Source organism: Pan troglodytes, chromosome 12 (genome assembly GCF_028858775.2).
Source record: "Pan troglodytes isolate AG18354 chromosome 12, NHGRI_mPanTro3-v2.0_pri, whole genome shotgun sequence".
In the NCBI taxonomy this organism is placed as follows: domain Eukaryota; kingdom Metazoa; phylum Chordata; class Mammalia; order Primates; family Hominidae; genus Pan; species Pan troglodytes.
The window spans coordinates 35,111,816-35,135,812 of NC_072410.2; the positions used below are offsets into that span (position 1 = coordinate 35,111,816).

General features: G+C 43.8%; 1 protein-coding gene and 1 long non-coding RNA gene across 2 annotated transcripts in view; one reads left to right on the top strand and one right to left on the bottom strand.

Moving 5' to 3' along the window:
• EIF2AK3 (eukaryotic translation initiation factor 2 alpha kinase 3) overlaps positions 1–5,374 on the top strand; it is a 74,728-nt gene extending 69,354 nt beyond the window's left edge. The window contains exons 16-17 of the mRNA XM_001140984.6: positions 3,120–3,182; positions 4,174–5,374. Of these exons, the coding sequence (XP_001140984.3) occupies positions 3,120–3,182; positions 4,174–4,374 (264 nt within the window). The 3' untranslated portion in view covers positions 4,375–5,374. The remainder of the gene's footprint in view (positions 1–3,119; positions 3,183–4,173) is intronic.
• Positions 3,750–23,568, bottom strand: LOC104005065 (uncharacterized). The gene is made up of 3 exons (XR_001715910.4): positions 22,850–23,568; positions 21,926–22,040; positions 3,750–6,228 (listed from the first exon to the last, which is right to left on the bottom strand). It is a non-coding gene; the product is annotated as an uncharacterized LOC104005065 (long non-coding RNA).
• Positions 23,569–23,997: the final 429 nt, after the last annotated feature.

The following is a 23,997-nucleotide window of genomic DNA, read 5'->3' on the forward strand; positions in this document are numbered from 1 at the left end:
TTTGGTTAGATTGTTTGTTCTTAGTTTTTGCTTAAATTCATCATAATTTAACAATGTTTTGCACTCAGTAAGTTTGTTATAAGTAAAAATCTAGGGGAACCACAAGGTAATGGGGGCCACACACTCATATATTTAAAAGCTGGCAGATTAAGCACAATTAGGTTTCTTTCCTCTCAAAATAAACCATGACCACAGCCTTTAAAGCAGATAGTACTGAAAGTCTTTTTTTTTTTTTTCTCAAGGCAAGGTCTTGCTCTGTCGCTCAGGCTGGAGTGCAGTGGTGTGATCACAGCTCGCTGCAGCCTCAACCTCCTGGGCTCAAGCCATCCTCCCATCTCAGTCTCCCCAGTAGCTGGGACCACAGGCACGTGCCACTATGCCTGGCTAATTTTATTTTATTCATTTTGTAGAAATGGGCTCTGCCTATGTTGTCTAGGCTGGTCTCAAACTTCTGGGCTCAAGTGATCCTCCTGCCTTGGCCTCCCAAAGTGCTGGGATTATAGGGATGACTGAAAGTCATTTTAAAGTAGCCCTCTGGGCCGGGTGCAGTGGCTCACGCTGTAATCCCAGCAGTTTGGGAGGCTGAGGCAGGTGGATCATGAGGTCAAGAGATCAAGATCATCCTGGCTAACACGGTAAAACCCCGTCTCTGCTAAAAATACAAAAAATTAGCCGGGCGTGGTGGCACGTGCCTGTAGTCCCAGCTACTCTGGAGGCTGAGGCAGGAGAATGGTGTGAACCTGGGAGGCGGAGCTTGCATTGAGCAGAGATTGCGCCACTGCACTCCAGCCTGGGTGACAGAGTGAGACTCTGTCTCGAAAAAAAAAAAAAAAGTAGCCCTCTGGCCAGGCATGGTGGCTCACACCTCTAATCCCAACACTTTGGGAGGCTCAAGCAGGAAGATCACTTGAGGCCAGAGTTCAACACCAGCCTGGGCAACACAGTAAGACCCCATCTCTACAAAAAATTTAAAAATTAGCAAGGCATGGTAGCACATGCCTTGAGAGGCTAAGGCAGGAAGATCACTATGATTGTGCCACTGCACTCCAGCCTGGGCGACACAGCAAGACCCTGTCTCTGAAAATAAAGTGGGCCTCTGTCACATTCTTCCCTATCTTTCATAAGTAGCTACCCTCACCTCTTCTAATTGTTGTCCCTGGTACTTATCTCCATATTTTCAAAGTTTAGGCTCTTGTCACTATTTCTTATTTTATCAGTTTTAGATCTTACTTATTGATCTCTGGCCATGGTAGAAGAGGATGTAGTTCTCACATAGAGCAAAATGACTCATATCTTCTAACCGAAAGGACCTACCAAATGTTCTGTACAATGAATGAAAAAAAAAAAAAAACAGTCAAAATAACCATTTTCAGAACACCAGAAATAAAGGCCCTAAAAGCTTCCAGAAAGAAAAATAAAACAGGTCTAACCTAAGTAAAGGATCAAGAATCAGATGGCATCAAAATTTATATAGTTATAAATGCCTCAGAGAACACTGTCAAGAAAGTGAAAAGACAAGGTGGACGTGGTAGCACATGCCTGTAGTCCCAGCTACGTGGGAAGCTTGAGGCAAAAGGAATTCCTTGAGACCAGGAGTTCACGGCTACAGTAAGCTATGATTATGCCTGCAAATAGCCTGGGCACCATGAGACCCTATCTCTAAATAAATTAATTAAATGAAATAGAAAGTGAAAAGGCAGCTCACAGAATGGGAGAAAATATTTGTAAATCCTATATCTGAAAAGTGTCTAGAATTCAGAATACATAAAGAACTATTACAACTCAACAAAAAGACAACTCATTTTAAAAAGGGGCAAAGCAATAGAACTTTCTCCAAAGAGGATAAACAAATGGCCAATAAGCATGTGAAAAGATGCTCAACATCGTTAGGCACTAGGGAAATGCAAATCAAAACCACAATGAGATACCACTTCAGCACCATCTAGGGTATCTGTAATAAAAAAATTAAAAAAAAAGGAAATGGCAAGTGTTGGCTAGGATGTGGAGAAATTGGAACCCTCATACGTTGCTGGTGGAATGTAAAATGGTGCAGCTGCTTTGGAAAACAGTCTGGCAGTTCCTTAAACAGTTAAACATAGAATTACCATAGAATCCAGTAATTCTACTCCTAGGTATGTACTCAAGGGAAATGAAAACATAGACAAAAGCTTGTAAACAACTGTTCATATGAGCATTATTTCTAATATCCAAAAGTAGAAACCACCGAAATGCTCATCAGCTGATGAATGGAAAAACAAAGTGTGGTATTTTATACAATGAAAAGTATTCAACCATTACAAGGAAGGAAATACTAACATGTGCTGCAACGTAGATGAATCTTGAAAACATGCTGAGTGAAAAAAGCCAGACACAAAAGTCCACTTTTATATCATTCAGTTTTTATGAAATATTCAGAATAGGCAACTCCATAGAAACAAAGATTTCCAATATTTTCTTTGTGCTTTAATATGGCCCTTTCTCTCTCTCTCTCTCCCCTTTCTCTCTCTCCCTCCCTCTCTCCCTCCACACATACATATATACACATATATGTAAATGTACATACACACACACACACACACACACACACACACACAGTCATCTTGGTATCCACAGGGGATTGGTTCCAGGACTCCCTGTGGATACCAAATCTGCAGATGCTCAAGTCCCTTATATAAAATGGTGTAATATTTGTATAGAACCTACATATATTCTGTGTATTTTAAATCTTCTGTAAATTACAGTACCTAACATAATGTAAATTCTATGTAAATAAGTATTATACTGTATTGATGAGGGAATAATGACAAGAAAAAAAAATCTGTATCTGTCCAGTACAGATGCAACCATCTATTTTTAAATTTTTTAAATATTTTCATTCTGTGGTTGGTTGAATCCTTGGATGTGGAATCTGGATGTGGAAAACCAACTATATTTTGAGGATATTTGATGGAGTGTACATCTGTGCTCAGGAAACATATGTAGTTATTAAATCAGGAAAAGCTATTGATAAATTTTCCATTTGATGTACAACCTCTTAGTCATTTTGTTAGAGTATCAAAAAATATTTTCATGTTGTATGTCAAAATAAACTTAATAAGTGATACTTTTTTTCTTTTTAGACCTTAACTGATGTAAGAAATCTCAAATTTCCACCATTATTTACTCAGAAATATCCTTGTGAGGTATGTGTAATTCTCATCTTTTATCTTCTTTAGAATCATCTTTAGAACGTAAGCGGTCCTTAGCAGTCGACTCAGTTTCCCCTATTTTACAGATGAGGAAGCCAAAGGTCTAGAGAGGAAAGAGACCTGCTCCCAAGAGCCCAGAATTTGTTAAAACCAAACACTGGAGCTGGGGCCTGGCTCCTTCAGCGTAATGTCCAGTGTTCCACACTGTAGCACCTGTGAAATTTATATATTGATAAATCTTGAATTTCCTTAAGTAATTAAGTTGAAGTGAGTTAGTATGTGTTCATTTTCAAATTGGAAAAAGTCAAAATTTATCTTTCAGTATTATAAGTATAATGAAGGGTTGCATTAAAAAATGGACTTTATAACAATATATTAATACCTACATATACTTAAATCTGTTTTACTAAAAATTGTCATCATGTATTTTGCAAACTTGATGAATCTATTCCCAGGGTGGCTCATAAGAGTACATGTTATGTTCAAAGAGATTTTTAAAAACCAAGAAAAGGTGTTGGTTGCTGATCTCTGCCATAATTTTTTCTAATTAAAATTTCTATTGAGATAATTGTAGATTTACATGCAATTATAAGATGATTTTTAAAAATCATATTATATTTATGTTTCAGGGATGTGATTAAATAATCCTTTATAATGTGTTAGAAAATCAAAATACCCAAAAATTTTCCATGTTTTTTTGGAATGAGGGTTGGCAAACTAGTGCCCACAGGTCAAATCCAGCCTGCCACCTATTTTTATAATAAAGTTCTGTTGGAACACAGCCATGCCCATTAATTTACAAATTGTCTCTGGATGCTTTTGTGCATTGATGGCAGAGCTGAGTAGTTGTATCAGAGACTTGAAAACTCGAATATGGCTCAAAAGCTTAAAATATGTACAGAAATATTTTGCCAGCACTGATTTTAAAAACTGTACAGTGATCAAACCTGGCCATTTTATCACAAAACAATTTTTATATTTTCAGTATGTGATGGTTCAAGACATGCTCTCTCCATCCCCCATGGAACGACCTGAAGCTATAAACATCATTGAAAATGCTGTATTTGAGGACTTGGACTTTCCAGGAAAAACAGTGCTCAGACAGAGGTCTCGCTCCTTGAGTTCATCGGGAACAAAACATTCAAGACAGTCCAACAACTCCCATAGCCCTTTGCCAAGCAATTAGCCTTAAGTTGTGCTAGCAACCCTAATAGGTGATGCAGATAATAGCCTACTTCTTAGAATATGCCTGTCCAAAATTGCAGACTTGAAAAGTTTGTTCTTCGCTCAATTTTTTTGTGGACTACTTTTTTTATATCAAATTTAAGCTGGATTTGGGGGCATAACCTAATTTGAGCCAACTCCTGAGTTTTGCTATACTTAAGGAAAGGGCTATCTTTGTTCTTTGTTAGTCTCTTGAAACTGGCTGCTGGCCAAGCTTTATAGCCCTCACCATTTGCCTAAGGAGGTAGCAGCAATCCCTAATATGTATATATATAGTGAGAACTAAAATGGATATATTTTTATAATGCAGAAGAAGGAAAGTCCCCCTATGTGGTAACTGTATTGTTCTAGAAATATGCTTTCTAGAGATATGATGATTTTGAAACTGATTTCTAGAAAAAGCTGACTCCATTTTTGTCCCTGGCGGGTAAAATTAGGAATCTGCACTATTTTGGAGGACAAGTAGCACAAACTGTATAACGGTTTATGTCCATAGTTTTATAGTCCTATTTGTAGCATTCAATAGCTTTATTCCTTAGATGGTTCTAGGGTGGGTTTACAGCTTTTTGTACTTTTACCTCCAATAAAGGGAAAATGAAGCTTTTTATGTAAATTGGTTGAAAGGTCTAGTTTTGGGAGGAAAAAAGCCGTAGTAAGAAATGGATCATATATATTACAACTAACTTCTTCAACTATGGACTTTTTAAGCCTAATGAAATCTTAAGTGTCTTATATGTAATCCTGTAAGTTGGTACTTCCCCCAAACTGATTATAGGTAACAGTTTAATCATCTAACTTGCTAACATGTTTTTATTTTTCACTGTAAATATGTTTATGTTTTATTTATAAAAATTCTGAAATCAATCCATTTGGGTTGGTGGTGTACAGAACACACTTAAGTGTGTTAACTATTGTGACTTCTTTCAAGTCTAAATGATTTAATAAAACTTTTTTTAAATTAAGTATGTTGACTCTTATTTTGAGGAGTTAGTCCCAAAATGGTAGATTTTCTAATTTATAAAATGGGATCATAGATCTAGGAAGAGTCATAAACCTATCCTCAAAAAAACTTCTTCCTAACCCATTTCAGACAGGTATCTTTTTCATCATTTCCCAAAGACTTGGCAAGCCCTTTCAAAATTCACAAGATCCATAATTGACAGACATTTGCCCAGTACCTACCCTGTGCCAAGGACTGAGAATATAGAGGACTTTCCCCTAAAGGGAGAGCTCTCAGAGAAAAGGGCTGTGGTGATGCTAGTTGTATTGATACCGAGGTGTATCTGACATGTGCCACATCGAGGCATGTGGCAGGCTGGGCTGATGGGGCATGAACCAGCTAGACACAATCTAGAAAGGTCAAAATGCATAGCATCTCCATATTACAAACAAATAATGTCTGCCACGCAAGGTTATGAGCAACTTGTACGCTGGAAAAACACTTCCCAGATCTTTGTGGCTGACTGTATATCCAGACTCACTCGCGGCAGTGCTGCTCAAACGACTTCCTTCCCCAGCTTCTGCTTGGTTCCTGTCCAGCTCACCCCCGTCATCTTCATCTCTTGGTCAGCCTGCTTTAGTTGCTATTCCTTTTCTCCCTTCCTCTTTACCCCAGCCAGGGGTGAAGGTTTGTTGACTTCTGGCAGCACACCCCACTCAGTCCCCCAAAGATCCTTTGACCCCCAGGACTTCCCTAGGAGCTAGCCATGGCAGACACTACTATTACCATTCTACTTACCGTCAAATCCAGGTGCAGAAAGGTGCTGTGATTTGTTCAAGGCCACAAAGACAGCAAGAGCAGAACCGGGATCAAAACCTAGGTATTTAGATTCCTAGTCAGTGTTTTGTCTACCCACGTGCACCAAGCTGTCTAGGGATTGGTAAATTCTTACATGATGTAATCAGGTTTTCTTTCATTTTAACCTGGGTTTGCCTTTGCTGACCACCAGCAGGAAAGCAGGCATAGGGTTGGGGAAGTTAAGAGCCTGGGCCAGCAACACTTAAGTCCGTAACAGTAGTCAGAATGGAGACCCCTGTGTTCTCACCCACAGCCCTTTCTACTGAGTCCAAACCCCACTGCCCACTTTAAGTTCTGTTGTTTTTCTGGCATCTTTCCATCCCCTGCACTTGCCTCTGCTTTTAGCACATTGTATTTGATAATACTTATTCTCAGGCTACAGAGGAGCCAGCAACTCTGATGAAGATCAGCTCCCCCTTGTTCGTTTCTAAGATCTCAGAAAGTAAGGGGACACCTTCTTGCAGTCCAGCAACATCCAGCGTAAAGCCTGGTACTTGATTACATATTTGTAGAATTGAATTTGAGGAACCTACATATAACCCCTGCTACAATAAAAATTTGGCAAAAGTGAAGGAGGAAAGATGGCTTAAAAATCCTGATGCTAGCTGGACGCAGTGGCTCACACCTGTAATCCCAGCACTTTGGGAAGTCAAGGCAGGTGAATTGCTTGAGCTCAGGAGTTAGATACCAGCTTGGGCAACATCGCAAGACCCCAACTCTACAAAAGATACAAAAGTTAGCCAGCTGTTGTGGTGCATGCCTGGAGTCCCAGCTACTCCAGAGGCTGAGGTGACAGAATCGCTTGAGCCCAACAGGCAGAGGTTGTAGTGAGCTATGGTTGTACCAATGCACTCCAGCCTGGGCGACAGAGTGAGACCCTATCTCAAAAAAGAATCCTGATGCTAAAAACAGATGAAAGCGTCAAATCTCAGAAGTTTTTTGTTTGTTTGCTTGCTTCTTTGTTTTTGAGACAAGAGTCTCCCTCTGTTGCCCAGGCTGGAGTGCAGTGGCACCATCTCGTTTCACTGCAGCCTCCACCTCCTGGGTTCAAGCGATTCTCCTACCAGGAAAGAAGAGCACAGGGCTCTCCTGATTCACCCTTCAGGGAGGCAGCAGGACTAGCCGGAGGGCTGGTCCGGGGATAGGAAGCCCATGAGAAGTTTTGAAAACTAGCTACCTAGTCTGCTGTTTGCCTCCCAGGAGCAGACAGAAAAGCAGACTTTTATGATGTTAGGATGGAGTGGGGGGTTTTTCTCACTGACATCTTTGTCTGGATACATTTACAACAAAAGCCATTTTATTTCTGTGCCATTTTTCTCTGAAAGAGTGGAGATAGAGCAAGCTCCCAGTCTAACCACTAGCCATAGTGGAGAAGTCAAGGGCTAAGCGGGGACTCTGGATGTTCTTTGGCTCACTGCTGGGAACATCTATGATCCCCCATAACTAGATTGTCCAGGCACTGCCTTGCGAGACTTCCCCATGGAGAGCCTTTTCCTGCAACTACAGTAGCTGTCACCAGGTGACAGTCATGCCTTGCTTAAAGGTCTGAGAAATGCATTGTTAGGTGATTTTGTCCTGTGAACATCACGAAGTGCACTTACACAAACCTAGATGACACAGCATGATGTCTACCGAATATTGTAGGCCATGGTAACACAATGGTAAGTATTTGTGTGTCTAAACACAGAAAAGGGACAGTAAAAATACAGTATTATAAACTTTTTTTTTTTTGAGATGGAGTCTCACTCTGTCACCCAGGCTGGAGTGTAGCGGCACGACCTCAGCTCACTGTATCCTCCACCTCCTAGGTTCAAACGATTCTTGTGCCTCAGCCTCTGGAGTAGCTGGGATTACAGGTGCCTGCCACCAGGCCCAGCTAATTTTTGTATTTTTAGTAGAGACAGGGTTTCATCATGTTGGTCAGGCTGGTCTCGAACTCCTGACCTCAGGTGATCCACCCGCCTCGGCCTCCCAAAGTGCTCACCGTGCCCAGCCCCAGTATTACAATCTTATGGGACCACTGTTGCATATGTGTTCCCTTGTTGACTAAAACATTGTTACGTGGCACATGACTGTAGTAGACAGTAGAGGGCTGAGATAAAGAACATTTTTCAACATGTAAAGTTATTCCTCCCTCCCCTCAAACGTTCAACACATCACGAGAACAAGCATGTCAACATAATCTAAACATGCCAGATATTGCAAAATTTGACCGTATAAAGTCCCACATGCCATGAACTGCTTTTAAATTTCTCACGTGAACAATGACTTAAAACAACAAATAGGCCGGCTGCAGTGGCTCACGTCTATAATCCCAGCACTTTGGGAGGCTGAGGTGGGAGGATCTCTTAAGCCCAGGAGTTTGAGACCAGCCTGGGCAACATGACGAAATCCCATCTCTACAAAAAAAGTAGAAAAATTAGCCAGGAATGGTGGCACATGCTTAGAGTCCCAGCTGCCTGGGAGGCTGAAGTGGGAGGATCACCTGAGCCTGGGAGGTTGAGGCTACAGTGAGCCATGATTACACCACTGCACTCCAGCCTGGACTACAGAGTGAGACTCTGTCTCAAAATAAACAAACAAAAAACAAATACAGGAACAGTATGTACCTGGCCACTTCCAACAACTCTACTTCTAACAACTCTCAGTATCCCTAATCCCTAATACCTTACTCGGTGCCTCCCTCTTTGGAGCAGCTGAGTAGCTTTCCTTTCTGATTCTTCTTCATGTTCTGGGGGACTAAGAAAAGGTTGGGGAAGGGAGAGGGAACAGAGAGAACAGCCCATGCAAAGGCATGGAGGGAGGGCAGGAGTAAAAAAGAGAGCTCTCAAAGGTGGGGTGGGGAGAAGTAGACCAACTTAAGAATTATTTTTGAGTCAGAAAGACCAGGATACTGCAATTCACTAAATACAGGTAAAGGAGAAGATGGCTCCTGAGTTTCTGGTGTGGACACTTTTATAGAATCCAGAGGAGAGTGCACTTTGGGGACAGAAGAAATGACAGATATCCCTTTTTGAAGATGATGGATGAGTATTCCAGGACTTTCTTGGTAAACAGTTAAGGTATTATTAGAAAATCGGAAGCTGTAGAAAATTACTGAACTGAGGAAGGACATGATGAGAGATTTTAAGATCACTATAGGCTGGACACAGAGGCTCACTCCTATAATCCCAACACATTGGGAGGTCGAGGGAGAAGGATTGCTTAAGCCCAGGAGTTCAAGACTAGACTGGGCACCACAGCGAGATCCCTATCTCTAATTTTTTTTTTTTAAATCACAAGATCACTATGGTGGCTGAGGAAGAGGGTTGACGAGAGGGAGAAAGAGTTGGAGATGAAACCAGACAGGGGCCGTTAGCCTTTATCGAGCAAGAGGTCAGAGGGCCTGAGCCAGGGCAGTGGAAGCTGAAAGCCATCCCTTCTTTGTCCAGCAGCTGACCACGTGCTAGCTCCCAACAACCAGAGGGGGGTCTTCTATCAATGCTCTGTGGTGTTGAGTTTTAAAGGACTTCAGGGAGTGCTATAGTGAGTGGCTCTTTGGGAAGAACCTGCTGCTTTCTCAAATGATGTTAGCTTTTAGAGTACCCAGAGAACATTGTCATAAATGATGGCAGCCACTTTGGGACCAGCTCCTCTCTTGCTAGCAGCAAGAATGTGAGTAGGAGGAGGAGAGGAAACAGTGCCGAATTTGCTGGCATAGAGCTCTACTGCCTCCCAAGAAGAGCCTGGGAGAATTTTCACCACCCAGAAAGGTCACAAACTTGCCCCAAGGGAGTAAGAGAGTTTGATATTGATACTGAGAAGTAATGAAGGAGAAAGGGTGCTCTTTCTCCAAAAGGATCTTTTCATGACATACTCAAGAAAACAGCTGTCCAGCCTGGCCAACATGGTGAAACCTCATCTCTACTAAAAGAAAAAATACAAAAATTAGCCAGGCATGCTAGTGCACTCTTATAGTCCCAGCTACTGGGGATGCTGAGGCCAGAGAACCACTTGAACCCCGGAGGCGGTAGCAGGAATTGTCGGTACAAAGACCTGGCCCAGGAGGAAGAGGAGCTTGGGCAAGCCGAGATCGTGCCACTGCACTCCAGCCTGGGCCACAGAGCGAGACTCTGTCTCAAAACAAAACAAACAAACAAAAAAAACCCAGCTGAATAAGTGAAGATATATTCATACTATAGATAACGCAATGAGTCAGTAGCATAAGTGGAATTACTAAATGGTTAAGCAGATAAATGACAGATTCAAGTTGCAGAGAAGTGTGAATAGTACAACTGCAACCAAGTAAAAGAGTTTCTACGTCTGTTTAAATGGCATTTTTCATGGGCATAGAGGAAGTTTCGGAAGGATTCTCACCAAATGCTACACTAGCTACCTTACAAGGGTAGAGTTGGAGAGGGTGGAGAAGATTATTAGCTTCAATATGCATCTCAGCATTGTTTGAGTTCTTTCCAATGCAGATAATACTTTAATCCAATGTGATTAATAAATTAGATTTTAAAATTAAGAAAAAGGAAACCAATAAACAACATTTACAATATCTTTTTTTTTCTTTTTTCTTTTTTTTTTTTTTTTTTGAGACAGTCTTTCACTCTTGTTACCCAGGCTGGGCTGGAGTGCAATGGCGTGATCTCGGCTCACTATAACCTCTGCCTCCCGGGTTCAAGGATTCTCCTGCCTCAGCCTCCCAAGTAGCTGGGATTACAAGCATGCGCCACCATGCCTGGCTAATTTTTTGTATTTTTAGTAGAGATGGGATTTCACCATGTGGGCCAGGCTGGTCTCAAACTCCTGGCCTCAACTGATCCACCCACCTCAGCCTCCCAAAGTTCCGGGATTATAGCTGTGAGCCACCGCCCCTGGCCAGCGTTTATAATATCTTAATTGATCTCATATTTGTATTCTGCTTTATAGTTTATTTTACATAGTCTCATTTAATTCTAATAGGATCTCTGCAAAGCAGATATTTTCATCACTGTTTTATATGAAAAAAAAAACCAATGCAATAATTAAAATAACTACAAGAGCCTAACAGGAAGCTTGTAATAATACAGTTATCACTGCATTGCCTTTTTTAGCATAACAATCCCCACTTTTCTGAATAATCCCTAATTCAGAGAGCATTTTAGAGGAGTAACAGGTGACAGGACAGGGCTGGGCTTTGGAATTAGGGCTGGCTGCATTACTTCTTCCTTGTTTACAATTTTCCTTCAGCTCTCCAATCTGTTTCCTCATTGCAAACAGCACATTTTGAAGATTAAATAATAACTATAAAATTTAGTGTAGAACCTGGTAAATAGAATTCAATAAACGGAAACAAAATGAAATCACAACTTCAGTTCTCTCAATTCTAAAATGGGCACAGTCCTGTGGTAGGGTTATTCTGAGGACTAAGTGACAACTATGAGTTAAAGGGTCATACAAACGTGTGACTTATTTTTCTTACGATTATATGATGGGAGAGAAAGGCACAGAAAAAAACCCTTTAGTAAAACACGCAGCATATAAAAACTTTATAATGCTTATGCATAAATGTGGACATTGAATATGCCTATGACAAGGATTACAGGCTGGCATTTGATTGGGTGAGGACAACGTATTTTGCAAATATAAAAGGATGGTTATTATTCAAGTAGTCAAGAAACGCCTTTGTTGTATAGGGATTTCGGGTTGCCCAGGGGGTGGAGGAGGGCTAGGAATGCCTCCTTTCTCCCAGGCCTTTGACCCTAGCTGCCGGTCTACAGGAATCAGCGGGGAGCCAGGGCGCAGCGTGGCCGGAGGGTGTGGAGATGAAAGATAGGAGGATGCCGTCTGGATTCTCGGGGCTGGGGCAGGGAATCTGGCTCGGGCGCAGCTAGGAGCCGCGTCAGGAATTGCCGGTACAAAGACCTGGCCCAGGAGGAAGAAGAGCTCAGGGTGGCCAAGTGGGGACGACAGATGCCGAGGCAAAGCGGGGGCTCCGCGGGCCCGCGGCGCTCTTGCGTTCCCCCGTAAGGGCCTTGGGATGGAGGGTGGGGGACTGAGTGTCACCGAGTCAGTCCAGTGCGGTGACTGATCCTCTTGTGACAGATGCAGGAGGGTGGGCTGGGCATGAGAACTACCGGCGATGGAGGTGTGGCGTGCAGGAGATGCTGGCCAAAGAGGAGGAGGGACGGGAGGAGTCCCTCGCTCTCCTAGGTTAATTACCACTCACTCCGCCCTCGGGACTAATGGATTCGTCCGGGACGCAGACCTGCTGGGCAGCCAGAGGGTGGCTACTGGCTAAGTTTCAAAATCCAACGTTATTGGAAGGCCTGCTGCATACCATGTCCTATACTAGGCAGTTTATATTCGTGGTATCTCATAGAATACCTTCAATAACCTTGGGAGATATTATGGCCCCCATTTTACGGAGGAGGAAACTGAGGCTTACTGAATCAAAGGATTTCCATGCAATGGGTATAATCAGGCAAATCATAGGTGAATTGTAAGTAGTTTAAAAAAAAATGAAAAGGACTCTATTTAGCTACTCATCAGAAACAAAAGCTGAGCGCGGTGGCTCACGCCTGTAATCCCAGCACTTCAGGAGGCCGAGGAGGGCGGATCACCAGGTCAGGAGATCCAGACTATCCTGACCAACATGGTGAAACCCCCTCTCTACTAAAAATACAAAAATTAGCTGGGTGTGGTGGTGCATGCCTGTAGTCCCAGCTACTCGGGAGGCTGAGGCAGGAGAATCGCTTGAACCCAGGAGGCAGAGGTTGCAGTGAGCCGAGATCGTGCACCACTGCACTCCAGCCTGGGCGACAGAGCAAGACTCCGTCTGGAAAAAAAAAAAAAAGGAAAGAAAGAAATACAAACGAAACCAACAGTGGACCCCATTTTTCTGCTATCACATGGAAAACATTTAAAAGATTTATGCGTGTAAACAAAAGTGTGATGAAAGAATTATCTCATAGCCTGTTGTTAGAAATGTATCTTTATGATTTTTTTTGTCAGTATCTGTCTAAATTTGAAAGATAATTTCTCTTGAAAATTCCACTTTGGGAATCTAATCTTTAAAAATAATCACACGGGTAAATGTCAATCTTAGTGGGAAAGGCAAGTAAAAGAGTTAAGGGTTTTTTAAATGTGATTGACCCACTAGTATAGGGTTGCTGGAAAATACTAGCCTGGAGGTCCAATCAGCTCTATCCAATTCCAATAACCATGACCCTCAGGCAGCTTCGCCATAATCACTGCACTCTGGCATCACCATGACCCACAGGCTCCTTTTCCAAGTGTAAGGGCTGTTTACCTGCAGTAGATTCTCCAACAGTGCTTGCTATAGTGCACATTTCTTGCAAGGCCTCTTTCAAGTTGTTTTTCTTCCTTTCTTTTATTTATTTATTTATTTATTTGAGATGCTCAGGCTGGAGTGTGGTGTCACAATCTCAGCTCACTGCAACCTCTGCCTCCTGCATTCAAGCAATTCTCCTGCCTCGGCCTCCTGAGTAGCTGAGATTACAGGCATGGGCCACAACACCCAGCTAATTTTGGGGGTTTTTGTTTGTTTGTTGTTTTGAGATGGAGTTTCACTCTTGTCACCCAGGATGGAGTCCAATGGTGCGATCTCAGCTCACTGCAACCTCCACCTCCTGGGTTCAAGTGATTCTCCTGACTCAGCCTCCCGAGTAGCTGGGACTACAGGCGTGCACCACCACACCTGGCTAATTTTTTCTATTTTTAATAGAGACAGAGTTTTGCCACATTGGCCAGGCTGGTCTCCAACTCCTGGCCTCAAGTGATCCTCCTGCCTCAGCCTCCCAAAGTGCTGGGATTACAGGCGTGAGCCACAGTGCCCGGCCTCTTTCTTTTTTTCGGAGAGGAAGTCATATTATGTTGCCCAGGCTGGAGTGCAGTGACTATTGCAACCTCCAACTCCTGGCCTCAAGAGATCTTCCTATCTCAGCTTCCCCAGTAACTGGGACTATAGGTATGCACCACCCATCCACTACTTCCAAGATTTAAAGAATCAAAAGTTTTAAGAACCTACATTTTAAACACTCATAGGTGATTCTAAGGCACTGCTTCTCAATCTTGACAGCACAGTAGAATAATAATGTGACCTAAAAAAAAATAGCCAATACCCAGGCAGCACTCCAGCCCCGTAAATCACAACCTGAGGGTGTGGAGCCCAGGCCTCAGGATTTTTTTAAGCCTCCTGATAATTCCAAAGTACAGTCAAAGCTGAGAACCACATGCCTCCCCTTTCATAGTGGCTACAGGACCAGAAGCATCTGCAGAAATGCAGTATCTCAGGTTCTACTCCGGACCTGCTGGACCAGAATTCATGTTTTAAAAGGAACCCAAAGTAATTCACACAAACATTAATATTTGCAATGGACTGTGGTGAAGTTTTAGATTTATTTCAACCCTTCTCCTATACTGGCCCTACCCTGACTGCTTCTAGGACAGGCTGGCACTAACAAGATAAAATGCACCTGGGCCATGGTTCATTCTACTAACATCTCCCAAGCAATTCCTAAGAGGAAGGGACTATTCTAGAAGGGACCTATAACCATTCCCCTAGATCCCTAAGCTCTGGATGGACAAATGCAGGCCGAGTAGGAACTAGCTTCGAAGCAATACAAATGTTGACAATGAGAACTCTAGGTTTGTTGGAAACTTAAAGTAAATCAACAATGTGAGACATCTAGCAAAACTTCAGACACAAGCAGGTTGCATTCATTGGTCCCTACCACCTCTCATGGGACCTCAGAACTGGTCTGCCCACCTCCAGTCTTGAACCAACTCATGCTGTCATGACAGAATATTTTACAACATAAATCTGGCCACGCTATTTCTTCCCTGCTTAACATCCTCTGAAAGTCCCTGGACATCCTCAGGTTCAAAGTCAAACTCATGAGCTTGACATACAAGACCCACCACCAACTTACCCAGTTGAGCCTTAATTCTTGAGAACCCACATGTGCCCATTCTGCTTTTCAGGAGTAACAAATGAACTCCTAGCCTTTTCTCAAGCTGCCATGCTCCCTAGCTTGTCTGTCTGTTACCCCTTTACTTCCTCTACCCACCTGAACCCTCACCCCCTGGAAACACTTCCTCTCAGGTCTCTCCTCCAGGATCACAATCTTGGTGAATATCCTCCTGATCAGCCCTCATCCCAGTGAAGGGATGAACACGACATAATTAGGAAGAGGTCTATCACCTGACTTTGGGGGGTTTTTTTGTTTGTTTTTTGAGACATGGTCTCACTCTTCTGCCCAGGATGGAGTGCAGTGGCATGATAATGACTCACTGTAGCCTCAACCTCCTGGCCTCAAGTAATCCTCCCACCTCAGCCTCCCAAGCAGCTGGGACTACAGGCATGCATCATCACACCCAGCTAATTTGTTGTTGTTGTTGTTGTTGTTTTGTAGAGATGAGATCTCACTCTGTTCCCCACACTGGAGTGCAGTGGCACAATCATGACTCACTGTAGCCGTGACCTCCTGGTCTCAAGCAATCCACCTCAGCCCTCGAGTAGCTGGGACTACAGGCATGCACCACCATACCTGGATAATTTTTGTATTTTTTGTAGAGACAGGGCTTCACCATGTTCTCCAGGCTGGTCTTGAACTCCTGAGCTCAAGCTATCCTCCCACCTTGGCCTCCCAAAGTGCTGAGATTACAGTCATGAGCCACTGTGCCTGGCCCTGACTTTTCATTTGAAGGCCTGTCCAGCAGTCTGAGAGCAGTTTGACTCTATTCTCAAGGCGTAGCTTTTAAGAGCCAAGACCCACCTGAGCTTGGACACATCAGGATATAGGTTTAAGTGTTTAACAGAAACCCAAATTACCAGTGACATAAACCAAGGGTTCTCAACCTTGGCTGGGGAGATTTTTAAATATCCAACGCCGGCCAGGAGCCACTAGTGGCTCACGCCTGTAATCCCAACACTTTGGGAGGCCAAGGTGGGTGGATCACCTGAGGTCAGGAGTTCGAGACCAATCTGGCCAACCTGGTGAAACCCCGTCTCTACTAAAAATACAAAAAATTAGCTGGGCATGGTGGCAGGTGCCTGTAATCCCAGCTGTTGGGAAGCTGAGGCAGGAAAATTGCTTGAACCCAGGAGGCGGAGGTTGCAGTGAGCCGAGATTGTGCCACTGCACTCTAGCCTGGGTGACAGAGGGAGATTCTGTCTCAAAAAATTATCCAATGCCAGGCTATACCTCAGGCCAATTAAATCAGAAATTTAGGAGAAGGGGCAAGAATCAGTATATATACATACTTTTTAAGCTCCACAGGTGATTCTAATGTACAGGTAAGCTTGAGAAACATTGGCTTAAACAATTGGAGGTTTATTTTATTCTGCGGGACACTCTAGACCTGACGAGACTGCTGTGTACCACTCAAAAATCCAACCTCCTTCTCACTGCCATTTCACCATCCCTAGGGCAGGGCCCTTATCCACAAGGTCCAACTAGGCTCATAACTTGTCCAAGCACCAGGATGCAGGAGGGGAAGGGCATGGCCTGGGAAGAGGCATATACCATTTTTGCTTATGGCCCATTGGCTGGGATCTAGTCACACGGCCGTGTTTTATGCAAGGGAAGCTGGGAAATGTAGTCTTTATTCCAAGTGGCCATTGCTCAGCAAAAATCTCAGGTGTCTGTTAATACAGAAGAGAAGATGGCTATTGGGGAGAATCTAGCAGAGCTCAATCTAAGGAAGAATATCCTCGAGAACAGAAAGGTCCTGTACTGGGATAGGATGTGGCAGTGCGTGCCCTGCCACCTGGAGAAGTCATCACGCCAGGAGAGAACCACAGCTCAAGGCAGTCAGATATTCACTCAGTCCACAACTCAATTCTTTCTCAGTCACCACAGCCAATATACTGGCCTTCCTGTTCCATGAGCACACCCAGCACTCTTCATCAGATGGCTTTGTGCTTGCCACCAAAGAGCTTCTGCCCAGAGTTTCTCCTGTCATTTCGGTCTCAGAGAGATCTCCATTTTTTTTTTCTTTTTTTTTTTTTCTGAGACGGAGGCTTGCTCTGTGGCCCAAGCTGGAGTGCAGTGGCACGATCTCGGCTCACCGCAACCTCTGCCTCCTGGGTTCAAGTGATTCTCCTGCCTCAGCCTCCCTAGTAGCTGAGATTACAGGTGCCCACCACCACACCTGGCTAATTTTTGTATTTTTAGTAGAGATATGGTTTCACCATGTTGGCCAGAATGGTCTGGAACTCGTGACCTCAAGTGATCTGTTCACCTCACTCTCCCAAAGTGCTGGGATTACAGGCATGAGCTGCCACAACTGGCTTGCATTTTTTTTTTCATAGTGTTTATAATCTCTCTCTTTCTCTCTTTTCAGAGACGGGGTCTTGCTTTATTTCTCAGGCAAGAATGCAGTAGTACAATCTTGGCTCACTGAAGCCTCAACCTCCAGGACTCAAGGGATCCTCCTGCCTCAGCCTCCCAAGTAGCTGGGACTACAGGCACACGCCACTAAATCTGGCTTTTTTATTTTTTGTAGAGATAGAGGTCTCACTATGTTGCCAAGGCTGGTCTTGGACTCCTGGGCTCAAGCAATCCTCCCGCCTTGGCCTCCCAAAGCACTGAGATTGCAGATGTGAGCCACTGCACGCAGCAGCCCTTATAATCTTGAGATAGACTACTAGGGTTCAAATCCCAGCTCCACCATTCACTAGCCGTCTGACCTTTCTGTGCCTCAATTTTCTCATCTATAAAATCGGGATGATAATAGTGCCTGTCTTTACCTATAAAGTTAAAGTTAAAATGGTAAATTTTATGTGTGTATTTTATTGAGCATTTTCAAATTTTATGTGAGCATTGTTAAGAGCACTTGGTTATCTCTTTCAGGTTTTCACCCCCAGGCTCCTTGCGGGTCACCAATAATAACCTTGTTGCTATTAATACATCCAGTGCTAAGTCCTCAGTCCTGGCCCAGCAACAGCATCTGACACTGCTGATCCGCAGGTTGCTCCCTCCTCCCTGTCACCTTTCTTCACGTGATCTCCAGAACACCAGACCCCTGTGGTTTTTGTCCCACCTCAAAGCTCCCTCCATCTGCCTGACCTTTCAACTTTGACCTGCCCTAGACCTCAGTCCTCGGACCACTTCCACACCTTGGCAAGGGATTGAGTCTCCCGATTTTCAATGCCATCCATATGCTGTTAATTCCTGAGGATCTATCTCCAGGCCCTGACCTCTCTCCTGGACTCTGCCCTGTGTAGCCAGCTGCTTCCTCAAATCCTAGAGGCATTTCAAACTTAATATTTCCAAAACCAAACTGATCTTCCCCAAACTCATTTGGACTATCGTTTTCTCCATTTCAGTGAAAAGCAGGTCACCTTTCCAGTTTGCACAAGCCAAAAAATGGAGTCATCATCAATGTCTCTCTCATGTACTCCACAGCCAATCTGTCAAGAAATCTCAGGCTCTGCCTTCACACACAATCAAAATCCAACCATTTCTCCATCTTCTCCACCTCCACAGTGATTGCTGTGGTCCACGCCACCCCTACCTCTCACCTGGACTATCCTGCTTCTCCCTTTGTCCCCTCTGTCTTTTCTCAATCCAGTGGTCAAAATGATTCTTCTAAAACAGAAACCAGGCTGGGCGTGGTGGCTCACACCTGTAATCTCGGCAATTTGGAAGGCCAAGGCAGGTGGACAACTTGACGTCAGGAGTTCAAGACCAGCCTTGCCAATATGGTGAAACCCCATCTCTACTAAAATTACACAAATTAGCTGGGTGTGGTGGCATGCACCTGTAATCTCAGCTACTCGGGAGGCTGAGACAGGAGAATTGCTTGAACCCAGGAGGCAGAGGTTGCAGCAAGCCGAGATCGCACCACTGCACTCCAACCTGGGGAAAAGAGCGAGACTCTGTCTCAAAAAAATAAAAAATAAAAATAAACAATAAAACTGAAACCAGGTTAGGTCACCCTTTGTTCATTACTTTGCAGTGGCTCCCGTCTCACTCGAAAGAAGAGTCGCAGCCTTTGTAAGGGCTTACCTGCACCTAGACAGTCCTGAGAAACCTTGTAACCACCCTGACACTGCCTCCCAGGCACCTCCCCAGGGTCTGCCCTTCCTGTTCCTTCAGTCCCAGTCCTCCCCGTGCAAAGGGCTCCCCTTCTCCAAGGTGTTGCTCAAATGCCACCTGCTCTGAGGAACCTGGTGTCATAACTCTGACATCCTCCTACCTGCTTTGTCTTTCTCCACTCCACTTACGACCTTCCAACATGCCACATTTCCCTCATTTTATTTATTGTTATTTTCCCCAATTAGAATGGAATCTCTTTGTCTTATTATTATTTTCATTTTTGCTATATTCCCAGTACTTAGAATTGTGCCTGGCACACAGGTGTTAAATATGTATGTGCTAAATGAGAGAAAAATGATTGAATTAAAAATCATTTTTCTCCAGCATTGTGGGTCTGTTTCTTCATAGTATAAAGAACTCAGATGTGTTATTTATGTTGCAAATATTTTCCTACTTTGTTCTTTGCCTTTTATTTATTTATTTTTTTTCTTGGCAGGGTCTCACTCTGTCACTCAGGCTGGAGTACTGTGGCATGATCTCGGCTCACTGCAGCCTCCACCTCCCGGGTTCAAGTGATTCTCCCACCTCAGTCTCCCAAGTAGCTAGGACTGCAGGAGCACACCACCATGCCTGGCTAATTTTTGTACTTTTGGTAGAGATGGGGTTTCACCAGGTTGCCCAGGCTGGTATTGACCTCCTGGACTCAAGGGATCTGTCGGCCTCAGCCTCCCAAAGTGTTAGGATTACAAGCATGAGCACCTGCACTCGGCCTGCCTTTTTATTTTATGGGGTTTTTTTCCATGCAGGAAGTTTGATTATTATGTACGCAATGTATAATTTAATTTTTTAATTTGTAGTTTCCAGATTTTATGTCATACTGAGAGAAACTTTATTTTTATGTGTGTTTGTGCCTGTGTGTTTTATATATAAATATTTGTTGTAGTAAAATACACACATAAAATTTACCATTTTAACTATTTTTAAGTGTAGAGATCTATGACATTAAGTACATTCACACTGTAGTGCAATCATCATCACCATCCATCTCCAGAACTTTTCAACCTCCCAAACTGAAACTCTGTACCACTGAATAATAACTCCCCATTTCTTCCTTCCCCAACCCCTCACAACTACCATTCTTCCTCCTGTCTCTATGAGTCTGACTACTCTAGGCATCCTATACAAATGGAATATATATTCTTTAATGTTTGGAAATTAATGGACATGTTCTGGAATGTTGCAAAGCCAAAACATTCTTTTTAATTTTTTAAAAGTAGATACAGGGTCTTGCTTTGTTGCCCAGGCTGCTCTTGAACTCCTGGGCTCAAGAGATTGTCACACATCAGCCTCCCAAAGTGCTGGGATTACAGGCATGAGCCACCACTCCAGGCCCCAAAACATTCTTGAGATACACTATGGTTTGGATATGGTTTATCTGCACCAAATCTCATGTTGAAATTTGATCCCCAGTGTGGCAGTATGAAGAGGTGGGGCCTACTGGGAAGTGTTTGGGTCATGGGGGCAGGTCCCTCATGAATGGCTTGGTGCTGTTCTTGAGGAAGTGAGTGAGCCCTTGCTCTCAAGGGACTGGGAATGAATTCGTGCCCAGAAGAGTAGGTTGTTATAAAGCCAGGACACTCTTCATGTTTTCTTTCTTCGTTTGAGTCCACTTACCCTTTGACTTTCTCTGCCATATTATAACACAGCATAAAAGCCCTCTTCAGAAGCCAGAGCCATGTCCTTGAACTTCCCAGCCTGCAGAACCATGAACTAAATATACCTCTTTCTTATATAAATTACCCAGTCTCATGTGTTCTTTTATAGCAACACAAAATGGACTAGTAAAAGATCTTTTTTTTTCTTTTTTTTTTTTTTGAGATGCAGTTTTGCTCTTGCTGCCCATGCTAGAATGCAATGGCTTGATCTTGGCTCACTGCAACCTCTGCCTCCTGGGTTCAAGCAATTCTCCTGCCTCAGCCTCCCAAGTAGCTGAGATTACAGGTGTCCACCACCACGCCCAACTAATTTTTTGTATTTTTAGTAGAGACGGGGTTTCACCATGTTGGCCAGGCTGGTCTCGAACTCCTGACCTCAGGTGATCCACTCACCTCAGCCTCCCAAAGTGCTAAGATTACAGGTGTGAGCCACCACACCCCAGCCGTAAAAGATATTTCAATCTATGCATGCTCTGATCCACCTTACCCTAGCTCCCTAGTTATAGTTTATGTCCAGCAAAGACTTGTCACTCTCTGTCCAAGACTTCCAGGGGCTGTGCATTCTCTTCTGCTGTTTCTCAATGTGTGATTCACATGGCACCAGTGACTCAGCCGCCAGTGAACCATATAAAACAATAGATTACTGGAGTTCACACCAGATCTAATGACTCTCCACCCAGACCTGGCAGAACTGAGGAATCAGCATTTGACCCAGGCACTCCACTGCCATCCCCTGCTAGGAACTCTCAAAGATCAACTGTGAGTGACCACTTGATCTGGAAGAGGGCACACAGCCATGGAAGCCTGGGGCCTAAACCCTCACCCCTTGGTTGCTGGTGCTTTCTGTGAAATGAGTGTAAGAATTCCTGTGTCACAGAGAAGAAATGAAGTTGGAAGATGATACCCTCTGCGGCCATGTTTTGTAAGCTCTGAAATATATATATAACATAAAAAAGCTGTTAGCATTACCTTCAAGCCCCCAGTCCGGTCTCTGCAGCCTCTGCCACGGGGTCCCTCCCAAGGCCAAAAAAAGACAAAAGCATCCATAGAGTTGACATCACGGTGGTGGGGCGCAGCACAGAATCTACAAGTAAGGGTGGGAAAATAAGTGTTATCAATTCTCTTTTATATTGATAATTGAAAGAAACACTCTATTAACCCTTTAAAAATGTTAAGTGCATTCATGTACTTTCTTTTTTGTATCTTGTAAGATGGGTATAATTATCCTCCCTTCAACACATGAGAAACCGAAAGGTCAAAATGAGATTTTTATGGGAGGAGAAAGCCAAACCCAGCTCAGCCAATCGCAGCTCAGCTACCACCCGTGTGACATTTGGCCAAGCCACCTGAGGCCTTGGTTTTCTCTGCTACAACATAGGCCCGATGGCTGTATTCACTCAATGGTGAAGGCAGGTATTGAGTAAGATAAGGTATGTGCTCAGCCCAACATGGGGGTTGGCACATTGCATGACACTGTGAGTCTAGTTCCAGGATACCTGCTCCCGATTCTCTGCTCTCAGCCTAATATTGAGGAACTTCAGGGGACCCTAAAAAATACAAGAGGAATGAAGGCAGATGGGGATGGCTGCTGGAATCTGGCCATGCTCTGCCCAGCAATAAACTAGGTGAAGAGTGAAGAGTTTTATTCTGAGACTATTAAGATGTCTGTTGACCAAAGCAGGCTCCCCCTGGATCTATTCACTAAACACAGCTATTGGACCAGGGCAGAGCTGGGACTAGGAAGACACAGGGGATGATCGAGACACCACCCAAACCCAATTTGGAATTCCTATTGTCCTGCTTTTCCCCAAAGGCAACTTCAGTTGGAGAGAGTAGAATTCAGTGGGCAAAGTTGTGAGCCATCCTCAGGAATGTCTGTCTGGGTCACTTTACCTGATATTGCCAGGTACTGATAGCTTCCTTGCTCCCTGCCTGGAGCCTGAAGCTGCTGGGGGCAGTTACAGAAGACAACTGGAGCCCTTCTGTCTCTTTCCTGTGCAGGCCCTTGGAAAACCGTTGCTCTCTCTCACCCTCATTCCTTCCTTCAATATTTGTTGAGCACCTGCTATATGCCAGGTTTCAAGAGCAAGAAAGAAATTTAAAACACTCCAAAAGATTTTCAAAAAAGAAATTATTCTAAAGATAATACATATTAAAATTAAATATGGCTCGGCGTTGTGGCTAACCCTGTAATCCAGCACTTTGGGAGGCCGAGGTGGGCAAATCACTTGAGGTCAGGAGTTTCAGACCAGCCTGGCCAACAGGGCAGAATCCCGTCTCTACTAAAAATAGAAAAATTAACCGGGTGTGGTGGCACATGTCTCTGTTAGAAACAAGTGCTCGGTGCCGCAAAGAAGAACCAGCACTCAGGCAAAAAGTTTTCTCAGTAAGGCAATTACTTCTACAGAAGGGTGCTGCCTGCATCAGCCATGATCACAAGAGTACCCCAACAAAGGAGAGAAGGGGTTTTTATCCCTAACGCAGTTCTTGTTTCTGTGTCCTTTCCCCATTGGCTGGAGTTGGACCTCACAATCTAAGCTGACCTGATTGGCTAAGACTTAAAATTCTCCAAATAGAGTAAACGCGCAATTTGCTAAAAGAGGAGTGGGGAGGAGAGACTGTCTGTTACTTACTAGGCAGGAGGGAAGGCATGCCTAGGCATGCCTGGATATGTATGGGTACAGCAAGGGGGTTGGTTACAGAACAGAAGGAAGTTTGAACCTCTTTCTAAATAAGGTAGCGAGACGAGGACTTTGAAGGCCAAAGTGGAGAAAGGGGAAAGCAGGGAGAAGGGCTAGCTTATAACCTTACAACTTATAAACAGGGAGATAAGTTTTGAAGAGGAACTTAGTTGTGCTAACACCTGCAATCCTAGCTACTCTGGAGGCTGAGGCATGAGAATCGCTTGGACCTGGGAGGTGGAGGTTGCAGTGAGCTGAGATCACGCCTGGTGATGGAGCAAGACTCTGTCTCAAAAAAAATTTTTTTTTAAAAAATAAAATATAGCTCACAATGATTGAGCAGTCACTGTTTGCCAGGGC